This window comes from Eptatretus burgeri, chromosome 2, assembly GCF_056783735.1.
Source record: "Eptatretus burgeri isolate ZD-2024b chromosome 2, Ebu_testis_v1, whole genome shotgun sequence".
Lineage (NCBI taxonomy): Eukaryota > Metazoa > Chordata > Myxini > Myxiniformes > Myxinidae > Eptatretus > Eptatretus burgeri.
The window spans coordinates 111,235,741-111,255,731 of record NC_140962.1 but is presented as its reverse complement, the minus strand read 5'-3'; the positions used below and the strand labels follow the sequence as shown (position 1 = coordinate 111,255,731).

General features: G+C 44.8%; 1 protein-coding gene and 1 long non-coding RNA gene across 3 annotated transcripts in view; one reads left to right on the top strand and one right to left on the bottom strand.

The window, feature by feature from the left end:
• LOC147032832 (uncharacterized) overlaps positions 1-23 on the top strand; it is a 5,050-nt gene extending 5,027 nt beyond the window's left edge. The window contains exon 2 of the long non-coding RNA XR_015055368.1: positions 1-23. This exon is cut by the window's left edge and continues 1,238 nt beyond it. This is a non-coding gene — a long non-coding RNA (uncharacterized LOC147032832).
• The window catches only part of LOC147032831 (hydroxymethylglutaryl-CoA synthase, cytoplasmic-like), a 20,239-nt gene extending 351 nt beyond the window's left edge, over positions 1-19,888 (bottom strand). Inside the window, exons 1-12 of one of the 2 annotated variants that reach the window (XM_085870718.1) lie at positions 19,605-19,850; positions 18,578-18,760; positions 18,018-18,291; positions 16,211-16,385; positions 15,363-15,488; positions 15,076-15,240; positions 7,294-7,462; positions 5,070-5,240; positions 3,364-3,470; positions 1,198-1,323; positions 471-643; positions 1-202 (exon numbers count right to left, since the gene is read on the bottom strand). The exon at positions 1-202 is cut by the window's left edge and continues 351 nt beyond it. In XM_085870718.1, coding sequence (XP_085726844.1) covers positions 119-202; positions 471-643; positions 1,198-1,323; positions 3,364-3,470; positions 5,070-5,240; positions 7,294-7,462; positions 15,076-15,240; positions 15,363-15,488; positions 16,211-16,385; positions 18,018-18,290 — 1,569 coding nt within the window. In that variant the 5' untranslated portion in view covers position 18,291; positions 18,578-18,760; positions 19,605-19,850 and the 3' untranslated portion in view covers positions 1-118. Of the gene's footprint in view, positions 203-470; positions 644-1,197; positions 1,324-3,363; positions 3,471-5,069; positions 5,241-7,293; positions 7,463-15,075; positions 15,241-15,362; positions 15,489-16,210; positions 16,386-18,017; positions 18,292-18,577; positions 18,761-19,604 lie in introns of both variants that reach the window. The other variant, XM_085870717.1, reaches the window with a different exon arrangement.
• Positions 19,889-19,991: the final 103 nt, after the last annotated feature.

Sequence of the window (19,991 nt, the reverse complement as noted above, 5' to 3'; positions counted from 1 at the left end):
GAAAAAAAAAAAAAAAAAAGAAATCTCAAATCTCACAACAGCAGAGCCGTCTGTGTCTCCAGTAATTAACAGCCAGGTTCCGAATACACAAGAAGCAGAACATTTCGCCAAAGTTCAATCAATGTTCTCCATTTCCCTCCAGAGCTATTGGCTTTGGGTTTTCCAAGCATGACTGGGATGTCTTCTTAACATGGCCCACAGCCTGTGGACACAAATCATAAATCTTCAAGCAATGTGGAATATATATATATATATATATATATATATATATATATATATATATATATATATATATATATATATATATATATATATATATATATATACACACACACACACACACACTTAAGGAACACACTGACCATAGATGTGGCATGACACTAATGTCTGTAGTAATGTGGCTGAACTAGGGCAAAAGTCAGATCCCAAAGTGTGGACATGATCACGACCCAGACATTTTGAGAACTCACCTGCAATGGATGTCCAATGGAGCTGGTTGTTGGAGACAGTTCTGTGGGTGCATCATCATGGAGGGGTTGAAGGGGTTGACGATTGTACTGCCGTCTGTGCTTCTCGTCTACACTAACCAGGTACCAGGTGCCAGGTAGCAGGACATCTACACGACCTTGTGGTGTGCAAGGGGCTGAAGGCACATGAAGATTTAAAATTAAACTGTTGATTGCAAGTTGTGCTCACATATGTTCAAATCATAAACTCAAATCGTAGTAATAGTTGAGTACTGTTTGCACGCATACAAAGGGCAACGATCGGAATTCCACATCTTACACTCATCCAATTTGTTTTATGTAACAATAATCTCCATTAGCTTCAGGTGAGTCGTTAAAATACTGTATTGCTCAACTTTTATTGGATAGTGGAGAGAGCGTTGGTGCTGCTTAAGCAGTCTCCTTGGCTCTTGGGCACAATCCTGAACGGGTCGTCACTCCGACACAGTACACCAGCATGCTGGTACTCATTTTACCGACCTCGGAAGGATGACAGGCCGAGTTAACCCCACCTGGTATTAATTCAACAGCTGAGCGGGATTTGAACTCAGGTCCCAAGGATCCAAAACCCACTACCCAAACCATTAAGCCAAAACCAAGCATATTGGAAAGTGGGTCCACCAATAAAAAAAAATTTTAAGTCTCAATTTTGATCCAAACCACAATCCCTGCCACAAAGAGTGTTGCTCACCCATATGATGAGTCTTCTCTCTGAGCTCCATGATGTGAGAAAACTCCTCTGAAGAAACAGAATGACGGTTATCCAGTCTGGTCTGAAGATCTGAGAGGCTGGACACCAGTTTCTCCAAGCTTGAGCCTGCACGGCATCGATAACATCCAGGACTTGTTAAAGTAAACAGGGCTCGACATTAACGGTACGGTTGTCCGACTGTCTGGGACAGGAAATTTAATCCGTCGGACAAGTGAAAACCTCAATGATCCTGTCCAAAGGATGGGTCAATTTTACCAGCAGGAAGTTTCATAAGCTTGACACATCTTAACCTCAAACATAGTTATTCTTGATCGTGTAAAGCCATCGTGATTAGCAGTGATTAAGAGGATCCTTTTAGACCCTACCCCGACCTCCTTCCCCTCACCGTCATCGCATTATTGACAAATAGTTCAAAGCATCATAATGGTATTGCCCCATGTGCTTGTACTATGAGAACTGCGACATTCATTTACCACAATGACAAAGTATTCAGACAAGGGAATATAAACATGGCTTTCAGCGAGCTGAACAAAAGCAATAAAACAACGATTTGTTTTTGTAAGAATATCACTTATAAACCCAGTATTTAAAAATTTCTGATTTAAACTAATGGCTTAGCAGCTGAACTGCAGACTACACATCTTCATTGACTTGACTTGACCAACCCAACCAAGGTGGCTGATTGGTTGTTTTTTTTGACCTCTGCCACCGAAGGAGACGGAGATAATGTTCTCACCCCTTTCTGTCTGTTTGCCTATTTGTCTGTGTACAGGATATCTCAAAAAGTTGTGGACGGATCCGGATTTAATTTGCTGGGCAGATTGAGTGTTTGACAAGGAGGAACCGATTACATTTTGGTGAAGATCCGGATCCGGATCCGGATCAGACTACTAGAATTTTTAGATCCTCGTGAAGGATCTCCAAGTCTTACTCACGTTGTTGTTCTTCATCTTGTTCTTGTGGACTTTTTTGTTTCACAGCCTACAGTTTTCATCGAAACTTCCTGAAACTTGGCATGTATATGTAAAAATTTCCTGCGCAGACGGTAACCATCTCCGATTTTGAAAATTCCTCCGAGAAAAAAAAGTTATGACGTCAAAATATCTCCGCTAATGGAAATCGCCGAAAAAATTATCTCAAACTAGGCAAGCTTTTTGAATTCTGTTTGCGGGAATCGAACAGGGCATTAGCAGAGATGAATTACCGCACATATGATACATCACTATGACGTCATATCAATTTTTTTGATGTCATTCCTATTTTTTGTTTCACAACCCAGAGTTTTCATCGGATCTTGGTGAAACTTGCCATGTGTATGCAGAAAGCCCACGCGCAGGCAGTAACCATCTCCGATTTTGGAAATTCTTCCTAGAAAAAAAGTTGACGTCATAATATCGCCCCTAATGGAAATCGCCTATACCATCATCTCCGAAACTAGGCAAGCTGTTTGAATTTTGTTTGCGGGAATCAAGCCGGGCATTGGCACAGATAATTTATCGCAAACCTGATACATCACAATGACGTCATATTCGTTTTTATGACGTCATCATTAAGAAGACGAGGATCTTAGCTCATTTGAGCTTGTTAAAGTGGTTCTTCACCATTGAGAGATTGGGTCAAAAACTATTTATAGCACGATATCTCAAGAAGTTGTAGACGTCTTGTGACAAAATGAGGTGGAAGAGTTGGTTAGATAACAAGAACAAGCCGATTAGATTTTGGTTAAGGTCCGGATTCAGATCCAGCCTATTAGTGGGATACAAAGTGTAAACTGTTCAGCCTGGCGGAGGTACGTGCTATACTGAGTGCCGTTCTAGTTTATCAAGTGTTAATTGTCATGATTCACTTGTCCGTGTGAGATCTGGTTTCGGTTGGCCTGGTGGGGCTGGGTCTGAGGGTTGATAATTAAATTCTCACGTGTAGTTGGACAGGTGTGATGGTTCATGAGAAAGGTGAAAGCTAAAACCAAGCTGTCCCAAAAATAGGCTGGAAATTTTTTTGTTCATGTTGAACCCTGATAGACAGACAGTCAAGTGGCTGAAGAATAACTGTTTGTGACGCTCGATCCAAAGTTTGAATGGAATTTCAATTACATTGTCTACCTACCATATTCTACTCGACAACCAAACGGGCACACTGTCATACCAGGAGTAGCATCAGCGGAGACACAGAAAGAAAACATGGATGCAGCCATTCCAGAGCCGTATGAGAACACTCCGATCGTCTTCCCTGCCAGGCTCTGTAATGGGACTCTGTGGAGTGAATGACAAAAACTGAACATCAAGAAGCGCTAAAAGTACCGTTTGCTTAATCATCTAGCAAAAAAAAAATAAAAAAAAAATAAAAACTTTAACAGAACGTGCTGTTACAGAATTATCTTGTATTCCTTTTTCTTCCAATCTGCAAGGGTTGAATCAGCAAGGTTGAAGCCTAACTTGAGAAGTAATCGAAAAATCGACGTTTTAGTAGGTACAGGAAATCCTATCCTTTGCTCACCTTCTGACTGCCTGTATGCCTGGTGCTAGCTTAATGGTTTGGGTGGTGGGCTTGGGATCCGAGGATCCCGAGTTCAAATCCCGCTCTGCTGTTGAATTAATACCAGGTGGAGTTGACTCAGCCTGTCATCCTTCCGAAGTCGGCAAAATGAGTGCCAGCTTGTCGGTATCCTGTGTCTGAGTGGCGACCCGTCCAGGATTGTGCCCAGTAGCCAAGGAGACTGCTTAAGCAGCACCAACGCTCTGCACAGAGTATGGTCCCAATGGATGGATGGATGACTGCCTGCAAGCCAGCGAACATCACTCCCATCCACAAGAATGGTGCAAAAACAGATACTGTCAACGACAGTCCAGTAAGCTTACTTTCAATTATAAGCAAAGTTTATGGAACCCATCATTGCTGATGATGTCAAGTCTGTCCTGTTTTCACACAGCCTGACCACTGACCATCAGTTTGGAATCCAATCCAGTCACTCAACTCTGGATATGCTGCTCCTCTCAACAATGGATGGAGGCTCAACAAAGAAACAAGAGGTCAGGACTGTTCTCCTGACCTAACTTGGGTATTCAACAGTGTCGCATACTACACTGCTTGCCAACCTCTGTGCCTGTGGGATACAAGGCCGATTTCAATCCTGGATTACCAACTTCCTCCACTCACACAGTCAATGGTTCACCATCAAAACCCTCTCCTCTCCTCTCCCAGTGGAAAGTGGTGTGTTCTATCACATTCTCCCCTTCAGTGCTTCAATTAGGCAGTGCACTGCCATCTCACATCATCCTCCATCCATTCCATTTTCCCTGCATTAACTCTTCCTAACCCAACCCTCCCGCCGATAGGTTGCGGTGTTTTCACCGCTCCCCAATTCTCTTTCTCTTTCTTTCTCTCTCTCTTTTTGTTCATTCCCTTGCTTATCGTGTCCAATTATTGCTCCACTATCAGTCCATACTCTGTCAGTTTGCTCTTCCATGAGCATCGATCTTATAAAGAATGAAAAAAAAAATGGAAAGGAGGGAAAGGTTGGGAGAAGATAAGACCGGGGAAATAGGTAAAGAATTCTGCCACATTTCTGGATGTAATATATAGATGCCAGTTTATGTCACCACTCCCTCCTCAACCGCCACCTCTCCTGAGAGTGTTATTATAAAACAATGAGAAAGTTTTGTTTATGCTAGTCACTGACTTTATAGGCCAGGCTACAGACTTGCTGATTGCCCTTTGTTGCACCAGGACATTAAAAGATGAGACAAATATCACAAACGAAACCTCATGCAAGAAAGTCTATGATAATCACCAACCAGCACAAGACTTCGCCGGAACTACAAGGGACTTGGGGAGTTGTAGAGAATACGTACTGAGAGAGCAGAGAAGCCAAACAACCATACACAGACGGGGTGTACATGTTTCCATTTTGCCGTGAAATAAGGAGGGACGGCTTGGTTTTTTGCACAAAGATGTCCTCGCTCGCTTTCATGAATGCCTTCTCCACATCCCGGTCAAAGTACGAGTCCACAAGGGTCACCTCCCTGCAGAAAGACAAGAGTGTCATTTTTTGAGGCAAGGAAAACACATCTATCCAGGCTTTCCCTCTTTGGCTTCCCTCAACGCCCTCCTCTCTCAGCACAAAGCAAAGAAACAAAATCCACAAAGTTTTGGAACAGCGCTTTAGAAAATAAGAACTTATTTCCAAACTAACTTTTCACATCAAATACCAAGTCGGCTTCCACAGAAGGCATTTACATGGATAGAAAGCACAGAATACTACTTTCTGGGAAAGACAAGTTCTGCGTCGGAAGACAAGATAAACAATTTGCTATGACGAAGGGTTAACGCTCAAAATGGCAGCCATATGTCATATCCCTTTAATTAGTCCCCTACAGGTTTCGTCAGAGGGGACTTACAAGTTTGCTCTTTGTCCGTCCAACCTCCCTGTAATTTTCAGACTTTTATTAATCTCCTACCGGTTTCATCAGAGGGGACTAAAGGTTTGCTCTCCATCTGTCCGTCTGTCCATCCGTCCGTCTCACCTGTGATTTTTCAGAATTTTGCCCATGCCCTGTAACATATTTAACTGAAACTTGGTACGTGGCTTTATTATGATAAGTTCTATAACAAGTTCGAGTTTCAGGGCATTTCGTCAATTTTTCACAGAGTTACGCCCCTTTTGGACTTGGAACATATCACATTGGAAAGGGACATGTGTTGCAAAGCAATTCTCGCTCTCTTGTTTTTTTGGAATGCAGGGCCAAGGCTCGTGGAAGAGCTAGAACACTGAACAAATGGATCAGGATGCAACAGAACAAAAGGAACAGTACATACAGGGGGTGGGGGGGGGACACTAACAGCAGAGTTGAAGGACAAAAGAGAGGGAGACCTGGACAAAACAATGGATGTGGGGAGGAAAGGGGTGCAGGAAAGGATGCATGGGGTGGACATGGTGGATACAAAAGGAAACTCTCAGGAGGGAAAACTGGAAATTTGGGAGGAGGGATTGGGGTTAGGTTAATGAGAGTAGAAAAGATAATGGTTCTGGATTGGGGACGATGTGAAATGGTGGTGAACAACTGTCTTGAAGACCTGGAGGGAAGAATGAGATTGAAGAGGATGTAAAAGTTAGTTCCACAGGTGGGGGAAATAAAAATAAAAAAAAGGATTGAATGAGTGGAGGTGAGCAGTGATCCCATGGTAGTAAACAATCCCTTATCCGCTTTGAGTTGATAAAATCCATTGTTTATTCAAATAAACGCTTGGCAGCAATGACTACTTGTATTGCAAAACGGATAATGTTCATATTTGACCGTCAACTCCAGTTCAATGTAATCTTCTCATAAACTTATTCCAGCTTGACTTGAGATTCCCTTGAATTAATTTTCCCCAAACAGGAGTTGAAGTGCACGCCAAGTGCGTCACTGATCTTTACCAAGACTAGTATGCTCTGTTAACATTCTCACGACTTTTCATCTATTAGCAGGGTTGACGATTCAAGTTGCGTTTCCTTTGCTGGTTGCCAGCCAGTGGCTTTTGATTCCACAGCCTACACTCATTGTAGCTTTTAAGGTTAAGGAGATGAAATGGATATTTATAAAATAAACAAATCCAATACCTTCGCAATTGTAAAAATGGTTCTTTATAAGCCATGTTACTGGCTGAAAAGCCGACTCAAATCTGAAAAATTTATGCTCACAATACAGTACTACGTTACAATCGACTTAACATCTTGCCTGAAAGATTGTTCACAATTCAGTGATGTCTACCGACACAAGCAGGTTATTTTCTTTTTTTGATGAGGTCATGGCTAGGAGTTTTCTGTTTGTTTGTTTTTTTTAAATCACAATGAGTTTGCTTCTAATTGATCCAAATTTCCTCGAGCAATGACTGATGTAAAAGGAAAATGACTAACAATGGCTCACACATGAACTAATGCTTGGCAGTAGTGACAACAGCAATGGTCTGCAATTTGAATGTTAAGCTCCCAAAGGACAGCCAGCACATCGTCGCAACCAAGTCTACTGAAACTCAATGTAAATTGAGCCTCGCAGCAGGCACCTTCATCGGTACTGCTTTTGCATGCCCACCTACCTGAAGGCATCCAGTCCGGTGTAACGGTGATGTGGCATATTGCAGTGTTGAGCGGCCAGGAAGTCGTTTAAAGCAAGCCTCGCCACCGATTTCTGCACAAGCTTGCAATAAGGAGAGTGGAAAATAATATAGTCCAAACTGTCAAGTGAGAAGCGCTGGTTTACACCCACTGTGGATGAGAAAAAAAAACAAAACAAAACAAAAGAAGACACATCCTCAATCCAGGTATTACTTTTGCAGAATCACTTTGATTACAATGTCGCAAAATTAATTTGAGAAACACTTTTAGCCTGGTGTTGGCTTCATGGTTACGGTGGCTGGCTTGGGATCTTAGGGTCCTGAGTTTGAACCCCGTTGGCCACTGAATTAACACCAGGTGTGGTTGACTCAGCCCGTCATCCTTCTGAGGTCGGCAAAATGAGTACCAGTGTACTGGTATAGGGGCACAGCATCCGCGGCGTAGTCACACCCCAACAAAACGATAGCCACCCGGCAGTCAAGCTGCCATATTCAAGAAGAAGAAAAAGAAGCACTTTTAAAATATTCCAATACAAATCAATTACATCTTAAGGGTAATGGTGAAGAGACAGCAAGAGTATATGCACGGTAATTTATACTTTCAACGAATCAAATGGGGAAATGAAAAATTGAAAATATGTGATCAAGTAATTGAGAAAGTCAGTTCGTTTATTCACTTGGGAAGCAAGATAAGAGAGCTAGTGACAAGGAAGTGAAGAGAAGGCTGGCATTGGTGGGAGGGGTCTTCGACAGTCTGAGCAGAGATCTCGGGAGGAGAAGGGATGTGAGCCTGCCGAACAAGACGAATGCGTACAACGCAACAGTAATCTCTGTGGTGCAGTATTGTCGGATAGTTGGACAGAGGAAAAAAGGAGACCGAATGATTTTGATAGTAGATGCCCGAGAAGAATACTTGGGATTCGCTGGATGGAGTAATTCGCTGGAGTAACCAACAAGGAAGTGAGGAAACAAACCGGACAGAGGAAGTTAAGTCAGCTGACTGAGGAGTGGTATTCGAAGTGGATTGGGTATATGTGGAGGATGGTGGACTATCAGATAGCTAGAAAGGTGGATTGATGGATGGATGGAAGGAGACCAAGAGGAAGGCCGAAGAGAAGATGGAAGGATGGGATTAAATAAAAAACAAACCAGCACCTCCCGATCCCCAGGGGTACCTTTGGCTGCGACTCCCACTCTGCTCCCACCTCTTGTTCATCTGTGTGTTGTACCGTCCTCCAAACAGTGATGACTCGTACTACATCTCTCTCAGACAATAGGGACCAACTTTTAAAATCACTCATCCCAACTCTCCTCCAAATATGTGGCGATTTCAATTTTCACCATGCAAATTGGCTCCCAACGGCAAATCCTCTCTTCTGGCCTTGGTGATGACTAACTTTTCCGCAAATGTCTCCTGCTTTTCCTTTGCTCCAATTGGTCCATACGCTTGTGAAAGTCAACATCTCTCTGGCTATTCTCAGAGGGCTGCCTTCGTGCCGTCAAGTCTGGCAGCTGTTCACTTTGGCAGATCGACAGGAACTGCAAGCAACCATCTTAGTTCATAGCTGGTCTCCCATATGGACCACCCTTGATGTTAACTCAGCTTGGTAATTCTTCCACAGAAATCTGCTCTCTTTACTGAACAGATTCATCCCATCTTGTATTCAGTTACCTTTCTACCCACCCATGGTACACAGAGTCCTGTGGTGAGGGGGTTGCTCTGAAACAAATTTCCTTCTCTTCCTGGAAGACAAATCTAACCGAAAGCACTCATATCATTCCACAACGCCTACAGAAAGTGTGTGTCCACTCACAGGAGAGCCAGAAAACAACATCCATCAAACCTAAAGATTGAACTTTCAAACTTGTCTCCCTCCTCTAAAACATGGTGGCACCTCTGTCAATGGAGTATGCTCCCCCACTATCCCTTCCCTCACTTCAAATGGCATCACAGCCAACTCCGCTCGTGAGAAGGCCGAATCCCTCAATTCTATGTTTGCTTCAAAATCATATGGCTCCCAACCCCTCACTCTCTGTACCCACCCATACCCTATCATACCCACCTGATCCAAGACCATCTTTTGCACCTGAGAAGGTGGAGAAGTTTCTGACAACCCTCAACTGGATGGCATCAGCTCACATGTCCTAAAAACCTGCTCTGCTGCTCTTGCACATTCTCTTTCTGCCCTTTTTACCCTATCATTTGCCCTAGGTCATCTTACATCTGCTTGGTAGTCAGCCAACATCACTGGCCTTAAATAAACATGGTGCAAAAATCGATCCCCTTAACTATAGACCTATCAGCTTACTTCCCATCAGTAGCAATGCCATGGAATTCATCATCGCAGTCGATATGAAATCTTTCCTTTTCTCCAGTGACCTCATCTCAGAGTATAATCAATTCGGATTTAGACCAGGTCACACTACCTTTGACATGCTGATTGTACTCTCCAAATATTGGATAGAAGCCCTCAATGTCAGATGTGAGATTAGGGTCATCTATGTGATCTCACGTCTTGACAAATCTCATGCTTTTCATAAAGCCTGGCACCCCACCTTGCTCTCCAAACTCTCTGCCAATGGCATCCGAGGCCAACTCCACTCTTGCATTACTGACTTCCTCCACTCTCGGAGCCAACATGTGGCTCTCAACAAAACCCTTTCATCTCCTCTTCCTGTCAAGGCTGCATTTCCCCAAGGCAGTGTCCTCGACCCAGTCCTATTCCTGATCTTCATAAATGATCTCTCACTCTATGTAAAATCCCTTGATGAATCCACCCTCTGCCATGACATCCCTCATCCTTCAGATAGGCAGGCAGCAGCCTCCTCCCTCTTCAGACTTTGATATAATCAAAAGCTGGTCAAACACTTGGAATCAATCTACATATACATCTATAAAAGGAAAAAAAAAAAAAAAAAACAACAAAAAATCTCTGTCTGTTCCATGCACAGCCACATTTTTGAAGTTACAAACTCCAAACTCCAAACTCGGGCTACAGATACAACTTTGTGTCTGCATCCGCTTTGGGAAAAAAATAAAATTAGGCAGTGTCAGGAGCAAGGAGGGGGACAGTTAATGGGATTTTCATCACAGCCTTTTTAGATACTGAATTGTGAAGTACACATAACAACACACGAAGAGGAAGATCAAAATAAAAAAGGCAAATATGGAGAGCCCATCCACATTCAACATGCAAAGCCGTTTGCACTCAGACATCTTCTTCGACAAACACACGTGGAAATTGAAACAGAGCTCCAATCAGCCATCAATTAATCAATCTTTGAGATTCGCTACAAAGTGTTACTTATTCACGTTTCTCTTCCTGTGCAACGCCGGGTAAATCTGCTCGTATATACATACATGTATATATTGTTGCGGTTCTCAGAACCGCATGCATACAACAGATAGGTGTCCCAAGACAGTTATTCCATTAATATACGTGTAGATAGTCTCTTTCCTTTTGTTTAGCGGAACAACAAGGGAGTGCGTTGCGATGATCTCATAGCTGAGCTTAGGTTGCTTAAATCATTTTCTTCTTCATTTCATCCCCACTCTTCTTTTTGTCTGATTATTCCTGAGGTAAGTCAGCGCGTGCGGCGCCGCGGTGAGGAAACTGCTGCACAGAGATCCTCGTTCCCGGGCGAGCCCTAAACCCGGCGTGTGTGGTGAGTCATGTGTGGTGACAACAGTGAGGGGTTGTCGACTTGAGCTTCCGATGGTCTGGGGAGGATTGCCCGTTGCATTGAAAAGGCATACAAATGAGTACCTCTTGGGAGGCTGCACGAATGGTGTTTTTCAAGGCACAGGAAACAGCCAGCACGACACCCACACAGCACAAAACGCGTACGGAGGCCGATAAAGACGACTCCACACAATGTTGGGCGGGATACGAGTGTGCGGAGTAGAGGCGGCTTGTTCCTTTTCAACCTCAATATCCGACACATATTGGTGTTCTCCTCACGCACACGCTAGCGGAGTCGTGTGAATGCAAGCGCTGGCCACGTGCGTAATGGCGGAACCGAGCGCACTGTATGGAATGTGCTCGAAAGTAGACACATACACCGCTCGTGAAACGTGCATGGATTTATCCATGGCGATGTACCTTCGGTCCTCGCTGGCAGCAGCGGATTCTCCACTTTTGGTGAACGTCTCCTCGTCTCTACGGCCAGCGAAGCTGCGATCGAGCCCAGGAATGTACAGTGTGGGCCACGTTGGCACGCGCAGAGCGAGCGCGTTGATAGATGCCAGTCGAACGCCCGAGAGGGCGTGCGGGAACCTCGACGGATCACCCGGGCATGGCCCGGGGGTTTTTGCAGGACGATTCTCGTGCCAATTCCAGTGTGAGAGATTCATGTCATCTCGTGGAGTCTGAGCGCAATATTGCCGTTGTTTGAGATGGCCTTGCCGGAAACGAAGCGAGGCGGTTTCCGGCCAAAGTTGGCGGGCCACGTGAGGGGTCGGGGCCAATCGGAGCGCCCGATTCAGGTGATGTTTAGATTCGGCATGGCCCCTCCCCCAGAGCTGCAAGTGCTATAAAGGTCGGAGCCGTCCCTCCGCCTTCCTCTCTCTTGCCTCTTTCTCTGCCTCACCTCGCCTCGTCGACACCGCCACGACCCGCCTCCTGCTACCCGGACTCCGCATCCTCGTCTCTGCCCACACAATGTCGACCCCACCCACCTACCACTCCACCCTTGCACTCTGGACTCCGCCCCTTCTCGACACAAGCTCTTCCTTTCACAAACACGGTCTCCACACGTGCGGCTGAAGCCAGAGACAACGCGCCCACTGTCGGGTACCGTACCACGGAGCACCCCCCCCCGCCCGAAACGTATTGATGGCGAGTCGTGCTATCGGGCGCAAAGGTACCGAGATCATAGCCTCAACTCCCCTCCCTCCCTGGTTGCAAAACTTCCTCTTCATCGGGGTGTGTGTGTTAGTGTGTGTGTGTTAGTGTGTGTGTGTGTGTGTGTGTGTGTGTGTGTGTGTGTGTGTGTGTGTGTGTGTGTGTGTGTGTGTGTGTGTGTGTGTGTGTGTGTGTGTGTGTGTGTGTGTGTGTGTGTGTGTGTGTGTGTGTGTGCGCGCGCTGGCGCCTGTCTGCTAAAGTAAGACTGCAGAAGATTTTATCATTATTAATGTTATTAATTTTGCCTTAAGTCCGCTCTGTGTCCCCTTTTGTAAGTTGACAGTTAATAAATCATTATTAGGAATGTTCCCTGCTCGTTTTTGTCTTTTCTTCCATTGATCCAGCATGGTCCGAATCCTACTTTAGCCGGGACTTTATTCCCAACGATCCGTTCCTTTTAGCCGGTACGTCCTTGGCAGTGTCGCTCGGCTGTATCCGATCCGGAGAAGACGTAGCGAGGGCGTGTTCCCTGGTAGTTAAACCACGTGATTAATTAGGTAACCTGATTAACCCATAGACGGGAGGACCCTAGGTCACGCGGTTGAGTTGTTGGTGTCCACGGTGGTTAAGCGACCCGCCGCGTCACGGAATTATCTGTGTGCGACAGCCTACAATACCGGGGAGTCTGGTGGGAACCGAGATTGTTTCCCCCACCTCGTGGTCTTCTCACCCGACCCCCGGCCCACAACAATATATTAGCAGATTTCTTTGGTAAATTACATTTCAAAGTTGGCCTCCAAAGCCAGCCACCAACTGGGCATTCTCCATCATGCAAAGTTCTTTGGAACACTTGAACTCCTATCCACCTACAAGGCCTTCATCTGCAGCTTGATGGAATACTGCTCTCCCCTCTGGGATATCACTTCTACCTCACACCTTGCTCAGCTTTAAGTCGTGGAAATCAAGGCCTTCAAGATCATTGGAATCTCCCACAATGAAGCTGAGTCCATGCACCTATGACCCTGCCACTACATCAAGTCTGCGGTCTCTCTGTATTCTACCGCTTTATTTCTGGTCTTGCAGCTTCTGCTGTTCCCATGATTGTTCCCCGCTTCCCAGGTTATGGGGTGCACACGGTCCACCATCAACCCTGGTGAAACTCCTGAAATCCAGAATCACTGCACAACTCCACCGATTCATTACACTTTTCCCACCTGTGGAATCAACTTCCACATTCTCTTCAATCCCATTCTTCCATTCAGATGTTCAAGACAACTGTTCACCACAATCTGAGATCAACCCCAATCCAAAACCACCATCTTTACTACCCATGTTAAATGTCGCTCCCCCTCCTCAAGCCTACCTCCTTCCAAATTTTCAGTTTTTGCTGCCTGATATTTTGCTTCTGTATCCATCTTATCCACTCCCTAAGTTCTATACTACCCCTAATTTTTACCCACTTGGTTTCCACCACCTTGTTTGTCTGTTTTCCATCCATTTTGCCCATTGGGCCTGGTGTTGGTTTCTCCCCAATTTTCTGCTGTTCCTTTTGTGCTGTTGCATCCTGATCCAGGCTGTGTTCCAGCTATTCCATGAGCTTTGACTATGTATACAAAATAGAAAAAAAGAAAAAGAAACAAGGAATCCAACTCCCAGAGTTTGAGGCTCAGGATCAGAAGCTTTGTTCACAAAGAATCCACAGAGGGGACACAGCACTCAACTGGCAGGAGTGTATTGAATGAATAATATAACAAGAATGACCACACTGTGGTCACAACCTGCGTCAAAATCCGGTAACAAGCTGATTTGGCAAAACGCACTATTAAAAGATCAACTCGACACCTCTTATCTACCACGGTTATATCAGAACGAGATGATTTGTCACACGGTCATGGATTGTTTACCCCCAATATGAGGCTGTTCAAAAATTACATAACACTTTTTTTAGGGAGGAGTGTACAAGGCGTGCCGACGGGTTTGATTAAACTTTACTAAATCCATATTCGACATACGATTACATTTTTCGGGGTCCCTTATCATGAGCAACACTTGACCCCAAAAAGCCAATGGAAATCTGATGCAACAACCCGAGACAGTGTATAATCAGCAGAGACCTACAGGCCTAATGTGTTAGGCCCACCAGAAAACCAAGATGGCGGACATACTATTTAATCTGGGTGCCATGGTGGGTGGAGTCAAGCGACAAATGTGGATGGGGATGTCCGAACAATGGGTACACTTTTCAAAAATCACCCCACAACAACAGCCACATGGAGTTCTTGTAGACCTGCGACACGTCACAGATAAAAAGGGATTTCGTTGAAGCTGCACTTGTTAATACCTGTAAATGTACAAATTAAATACCTCTCTAAAAATGCACTAGTTATCTGTTTTGGATGACTGTAATGTAGACATGCTTCTAATTGCACTAACGTGAACAACAATTAACACACCAACCAACGATGTTTTACAATCGTGAAAAATTGCTGCCCCCCCCCCCCAAGGGAATCGTTAAGTTGCCCCAAATCCACTGCAGACTTGCAGCACAGCTCAGGGATGAAACATCATAGAAACATCTTTGTACACCTGTTGAATGATTCATTGAGATTCATTAGTAATGATAGCATCCTGGTGTTTGGCCATTTGCGGTCAACTGAGAAGTATTAGTAGCGAGAGCAGGAAAATATTCTAACAACATCATGTTTTAGTAAAGTGTATAAAAGTGCAAGAAAACTTGAAACACCCCCACTATACAATGGATTGTTCTTCTTCCGTGCCACATAAAGCTAATCTCAAGGTTGTAAAACAAAACAAAAAAAAACTGCCAGGTGATTACGGCATTATGTTTAAAGCAACAACAAAAAATACGACGTTATGTTGCAAAATAAATTGAACAACATTTCATGGCAAGCTAACATACTTTTCTGCCAATGAGCCTCAGCCTTCCTGCGGTACACAGAGTAGCAGCGATCGAGCGCATTCAAGTAGCACTCGATGGAGAGCTTCCCGTCCACCACCGGGAACTCTGATTGCATGTCTGGTTTGTAGAAATCATATGCATGCTGCATGTGTGTACCACGCAAACCTGAAAAGCAGCCAAATATTAATCCGCTGATAGTTTAACAAATCTAATGAAGATTGTTAGGTTAAATGACGAGATGAACAAATTTTGATGTTTCAGTTGGGACAAAATTAAGAATTACTCACCCCTCTCGAGCACAAGTGGGGCGTTAGGCCCCACCAGCATGGCAACAGCTCCAGCTCCCCCTGTGGGTCGCGCGCTCCCAGAAGCATACACGGCGATATCCCCAGCCACCACAAGTGCATAACGACCTGGCCAATGAAAAACATATAAAAACTTGAATACAAATCTTCCAAGCATGGGGCATTCTACAAAAGCAGTCAGAGCTGTAAAAATTGCAATAAAGTAAATTAACAATTATTTATCTGGTGTTGCAGAGTGTTGGTTCTGCCGAAGCAGTTTCTTGGCAAGCGTCATGCTGGGCAGTTTGCCATCCCTCTACAAGCAGTAGTTAGGGCAGGAATTTGGAACGTGTTCAGGGTGCCGGCAATTGCTCGCCTACTCTTCGCGAAAGACACCGTGGGATATTTAAAGTCCACCAACTAATGCCGGCAGACGGGACACCAGTTTAACGTCCATCTGAGGGACGGCACACACATTGATGCCTCGCCCTGTGTTTGAATCGTTGGGACAGCAGTTCTTAGCTGGGTCGGGATTCAAACCCAAGCTCGACGGATTTGAGGTGAGTCAGTAACTCCACGGACTATGAAAGGCCTCGTTTCCACCAGCTAGTTCTGAAGCAATTCAAGATGGAACCAGGTCAAACTGGAACCAAACTTCATTCTCAAGAGCAGAAGCCCAACCCCAGCAGGTTTTCAAGAGCAATATTGAGGGTTCAGAAGCAGGATAATGTGCGATTTTGATGAGATGAGATGAGATGAGATGCAACAAATCTTGCATAAACGAGTTCATAGCTCATTGGTGGAGTCAAGGCATTAATAATAATCAGAGAAAATTGAGGAACAAGACCAACCATCCCAGGCACTAGACTCGACCCAGCTGAAGGCATTGAACAGTGCAGCAGTGCCCCCATAACAAGCATTGGTCGTATCTATTCCTTCGACGTCCGAGTTTCCTGACTCCTCAAAGAGCTGCATAAGTACAGTTTTCACAGATTTTGACTTGTCCACCAACGTCTCTGTCCCCACCTAAGAAAAGACAAAGGTTAAAAACAAAAACAAATGAAATAAAGAATGTGTTGAAAGTTGGGTAGAAATTAAGTGAGAACAACAAGCATTATGACAGCGATGACAATAATCGTTTTAAGCCTATTTTCCCCTTTTTTCAGGGGGTTGGTCAAACGATGGAATTCCTCCATATGGAACTATTCATTGCTTCAGTTTATTGCAGGGCTGACAGGATGGCCTAGATGTATGCACACTCACCTCAAAGCTGTCGAGCCTGGGTTTGAGTCCCAACCCAGTTATAAACTGTCATCCCAGTGTTTCACAGGCACAGCGATTCATCAATGTGTGCCGTCCCTCAGACGGACATTAAACGGGCGTTGTGTCTGCCAGCATGTGTTGGTGGACGTTAAAGATCCCACGGTGTCCTTCGCAGAGTACGCGAGCAATCGCCGGCAAAATGAAAAAAAATTCCATAGCCATGCCCTCTGCTAATGATGCCACCCCACAACCTCGTGCTGTTAGGAGCAACATTTCGATTTTATTGCCACATCTGATGCAATTTAAATGTTCTGATGGTGGTGAGGTGCTCCATTTGAAACTGTTTATTCGATACATGTAGCTTTTTGATGCCGAGGATCCGTAATAAGAACTTGTATGGGCGTTAAAGCCAGTGAACAATTGCAAATTAATAGTACGATTTAAAGATGACAATGGAAACACTGTCAAATGTTGATCGCTATCTTCATCTCAGGTCTGTCTGTCTGTGCGACATGCTCTATAGAGAGCGTTGGTTATGCTGAAGCAGTTTCTTGGCTCAGGTTACAGTCGTGGACGAGTCACCACTCCAACGCATGATAATCCAGTTAGTGTGCAGGAATTTGAAATTTAGTCATGGTGCCCACGATAGCTCGCCAACTTTGTGAAGAACACTGAGGTATCTTTGAGAACACCAATTGATGCTAGCAGATGAGAAGAAAAATGCCTCCTTTTTGTACCTCGCCCCTCCGACAAGGTCGGAGACGGGGGACATTAAGACGAGCTCTGTCCGACCGACCGATCGTCCGTCCATGTACTTTTGTGCACGCGATATTTCAAAAAGAACGTTGAACATTTATCTTTCATGCTGCAAATATCGATTCCTCGTGACATCATCTCAACCCGATTAGATCACGGTGACAATTGGCTGAATTATGTCGCCATGGCAACCGTCTCGGTAACTCGGCTTGTGTGCGCGATATTTCAAAAGCCGTTCAAGATTTAGCTTTCATATTGCACAGATATATTCCTCATACCACCTAAAAGGCAGGGGACCACCGAGCGAGTCAACTGTTTTCTGAAAACGAATCTGTCATTCAGTTATGTTATATACGCTAGTCCATACAAGGTTTTACAAATTTAAGGACAAATCTTGCACGAGGCTGTGCGACAATATTTCGGTGCACAATTTTCATTGTCGCACATTTTAGCAGTTTTTCGTACAAAATATACAGTTTACATAGAGGTAGGCAGGCCTGCACTTAATTATCGTTGTTAATTTTCAATCATTTGTCAATAGCTATTCCACAGAAAATACATTTTACATGTGGGGGGAAAAAAAAAATGCTAAAGGAGATCATTGGAGTGGTCGATAGGAGGCTGAATATCCGGCTTCACCTCAAGACGGCCGATGCTCCTGTAATCAAGGGCATTACGCTCCATGAGCATGTTCACAACGGTCAGGCAGAGCGAGTTTATGTCTTCACAATCGGAGCAGAACCCCATACGTTCCTGGCCTAGGCCCACGGTGTACTTTCCCACGGAAACGCCGTCATAGCTCTCCAATTCATCCTGGGCCACGTACTGTGATGGTATATACACCTCAATGGCAAGCACACCAACATCTGCTGGCCAACCACGTACGTCCACGTTCCCTGCCGTGCTTGGCATGCTGCAAGAAATTTGCGAGAGGTGAGAGGTCAATCAAATTAAATGAAGTACACAAAGAACATTTGCATTACTTAAAATAAATAAATGCTCTTTTTTAATGGACCCAATTATGCATACATTCGTATGGGGTCGTTAACAGTTGGGAACACAATACATCATAAGCTTTTATTTATTTATTATTTTTTAAGGGCAAGGGTAAGCATTCCTTGATGATGATGATGATGATGGCAGTAACTGAAAATCAAATGTGGGTCAATTTACAAACTACAACGGTAGAGCACATTTACCTCCGCCAGGCTGAACAGTTCACGTTTTGTATCCCACCGATACTCCGGATCTGGATCCAGATCTGAACTAAAATCGAATCTGCTTGTTCTTGTCACCAAACCAACTCATCCATCTTGTTTTCTTATAACTCGTCCACAACTTTTTGAGATATCATGCTATAGATAGTTTTTGGCCTCATCTATCTGGTGAAAAAAAAAATCACTTAATAAATTGTTTAAAAATTAAAAAAAAAATATTCTAAGATCCGGATCTTCACGAAAATCAAATCCATTCATCCTCGTCACACACCCAACCTGTCCACCACACTGAGTCCGAATCCGTCCACAACGTTTTGAGATATCCTGCTCACAGACAAACAAACAGACAGGGCTGAAAACATAACCTCCGTCCAACTTTGGTGGTGGAGATTCAAAAGGGTCGATTTTATCTCAGACCCCAGCACAGCAGCCTTTCGATCGTTCTTCGTTCAGATAATCACAGAGCAGGCTGGTTTGGGGTACATCTTTATAATCAATTTCTCGGTTCACCTCTGGATCACAAATGAAGTCCTTTCATGACAGTTTTCATTCTAAAAGTAAATAATATGATCCCACAACTCCAGAGCTTCAAGACAGCTGTCATTGTCCATCACCACCTCGGCTCACCCCCCCCTATCCATACTCATGATCTTTTTTACCCTCATTAACCCTCCCCACGTCCACATCACTCTTCTCCGTGTCCATGTCCCCCTCTAAGTGTCCCTCCACCCTGTTGTCCGTGTGTTTCCACCTGAATTTGCACGACCTTCTCCTTATTCTGTGATACGTTCTGTCTTCTCCCTCTTCCATGAGCCTCGACTATGTAGATACAAAAGCTTTCACACAAAGTGTGTCAATGGTTACGGCTTTATAACGCTCTAGTCGAGATCGACAAGGCGGTGATCGGACGATTAAACCACCATTGATATCGACATCGACAACCTCACCAACCACACGTGCTTCCAGGGGGGAGGAGGGGGGGATATCCGACCACCACATTCGGTCTCACCTGCTCAACTCCGGTTGCTTCACTCCCGTCCTCCTCTCAATGGCAGATTTACTTCAAAACTGCGTACTGTACCGCTCTCTGTCCGTGTCCCGCACTGTACATGTATCTGTGGTATTTGTCCCGAACGTTTCTTTTTCTCGCTCTTTCTTTCTCTCACACGAGTCGTCCTTACATACGACACAGTTAAACGTCAATGTCCCATCAGCATTTCCTTCTGTTTCCAATCGGCCGCACTGTCCAGACCAGCCGGCCAGACGAATTTTAACTCACAGGTGGGCGTGGCACGTTACAGGTGGGCGTGGCACGTTACAGGCAGCGCGTCTCTCTCAGCCAATGGGAGCGCGGCGTGTTGCCTCGACAGTCGCGTGGTGCGAGGCGGGCGCGTCC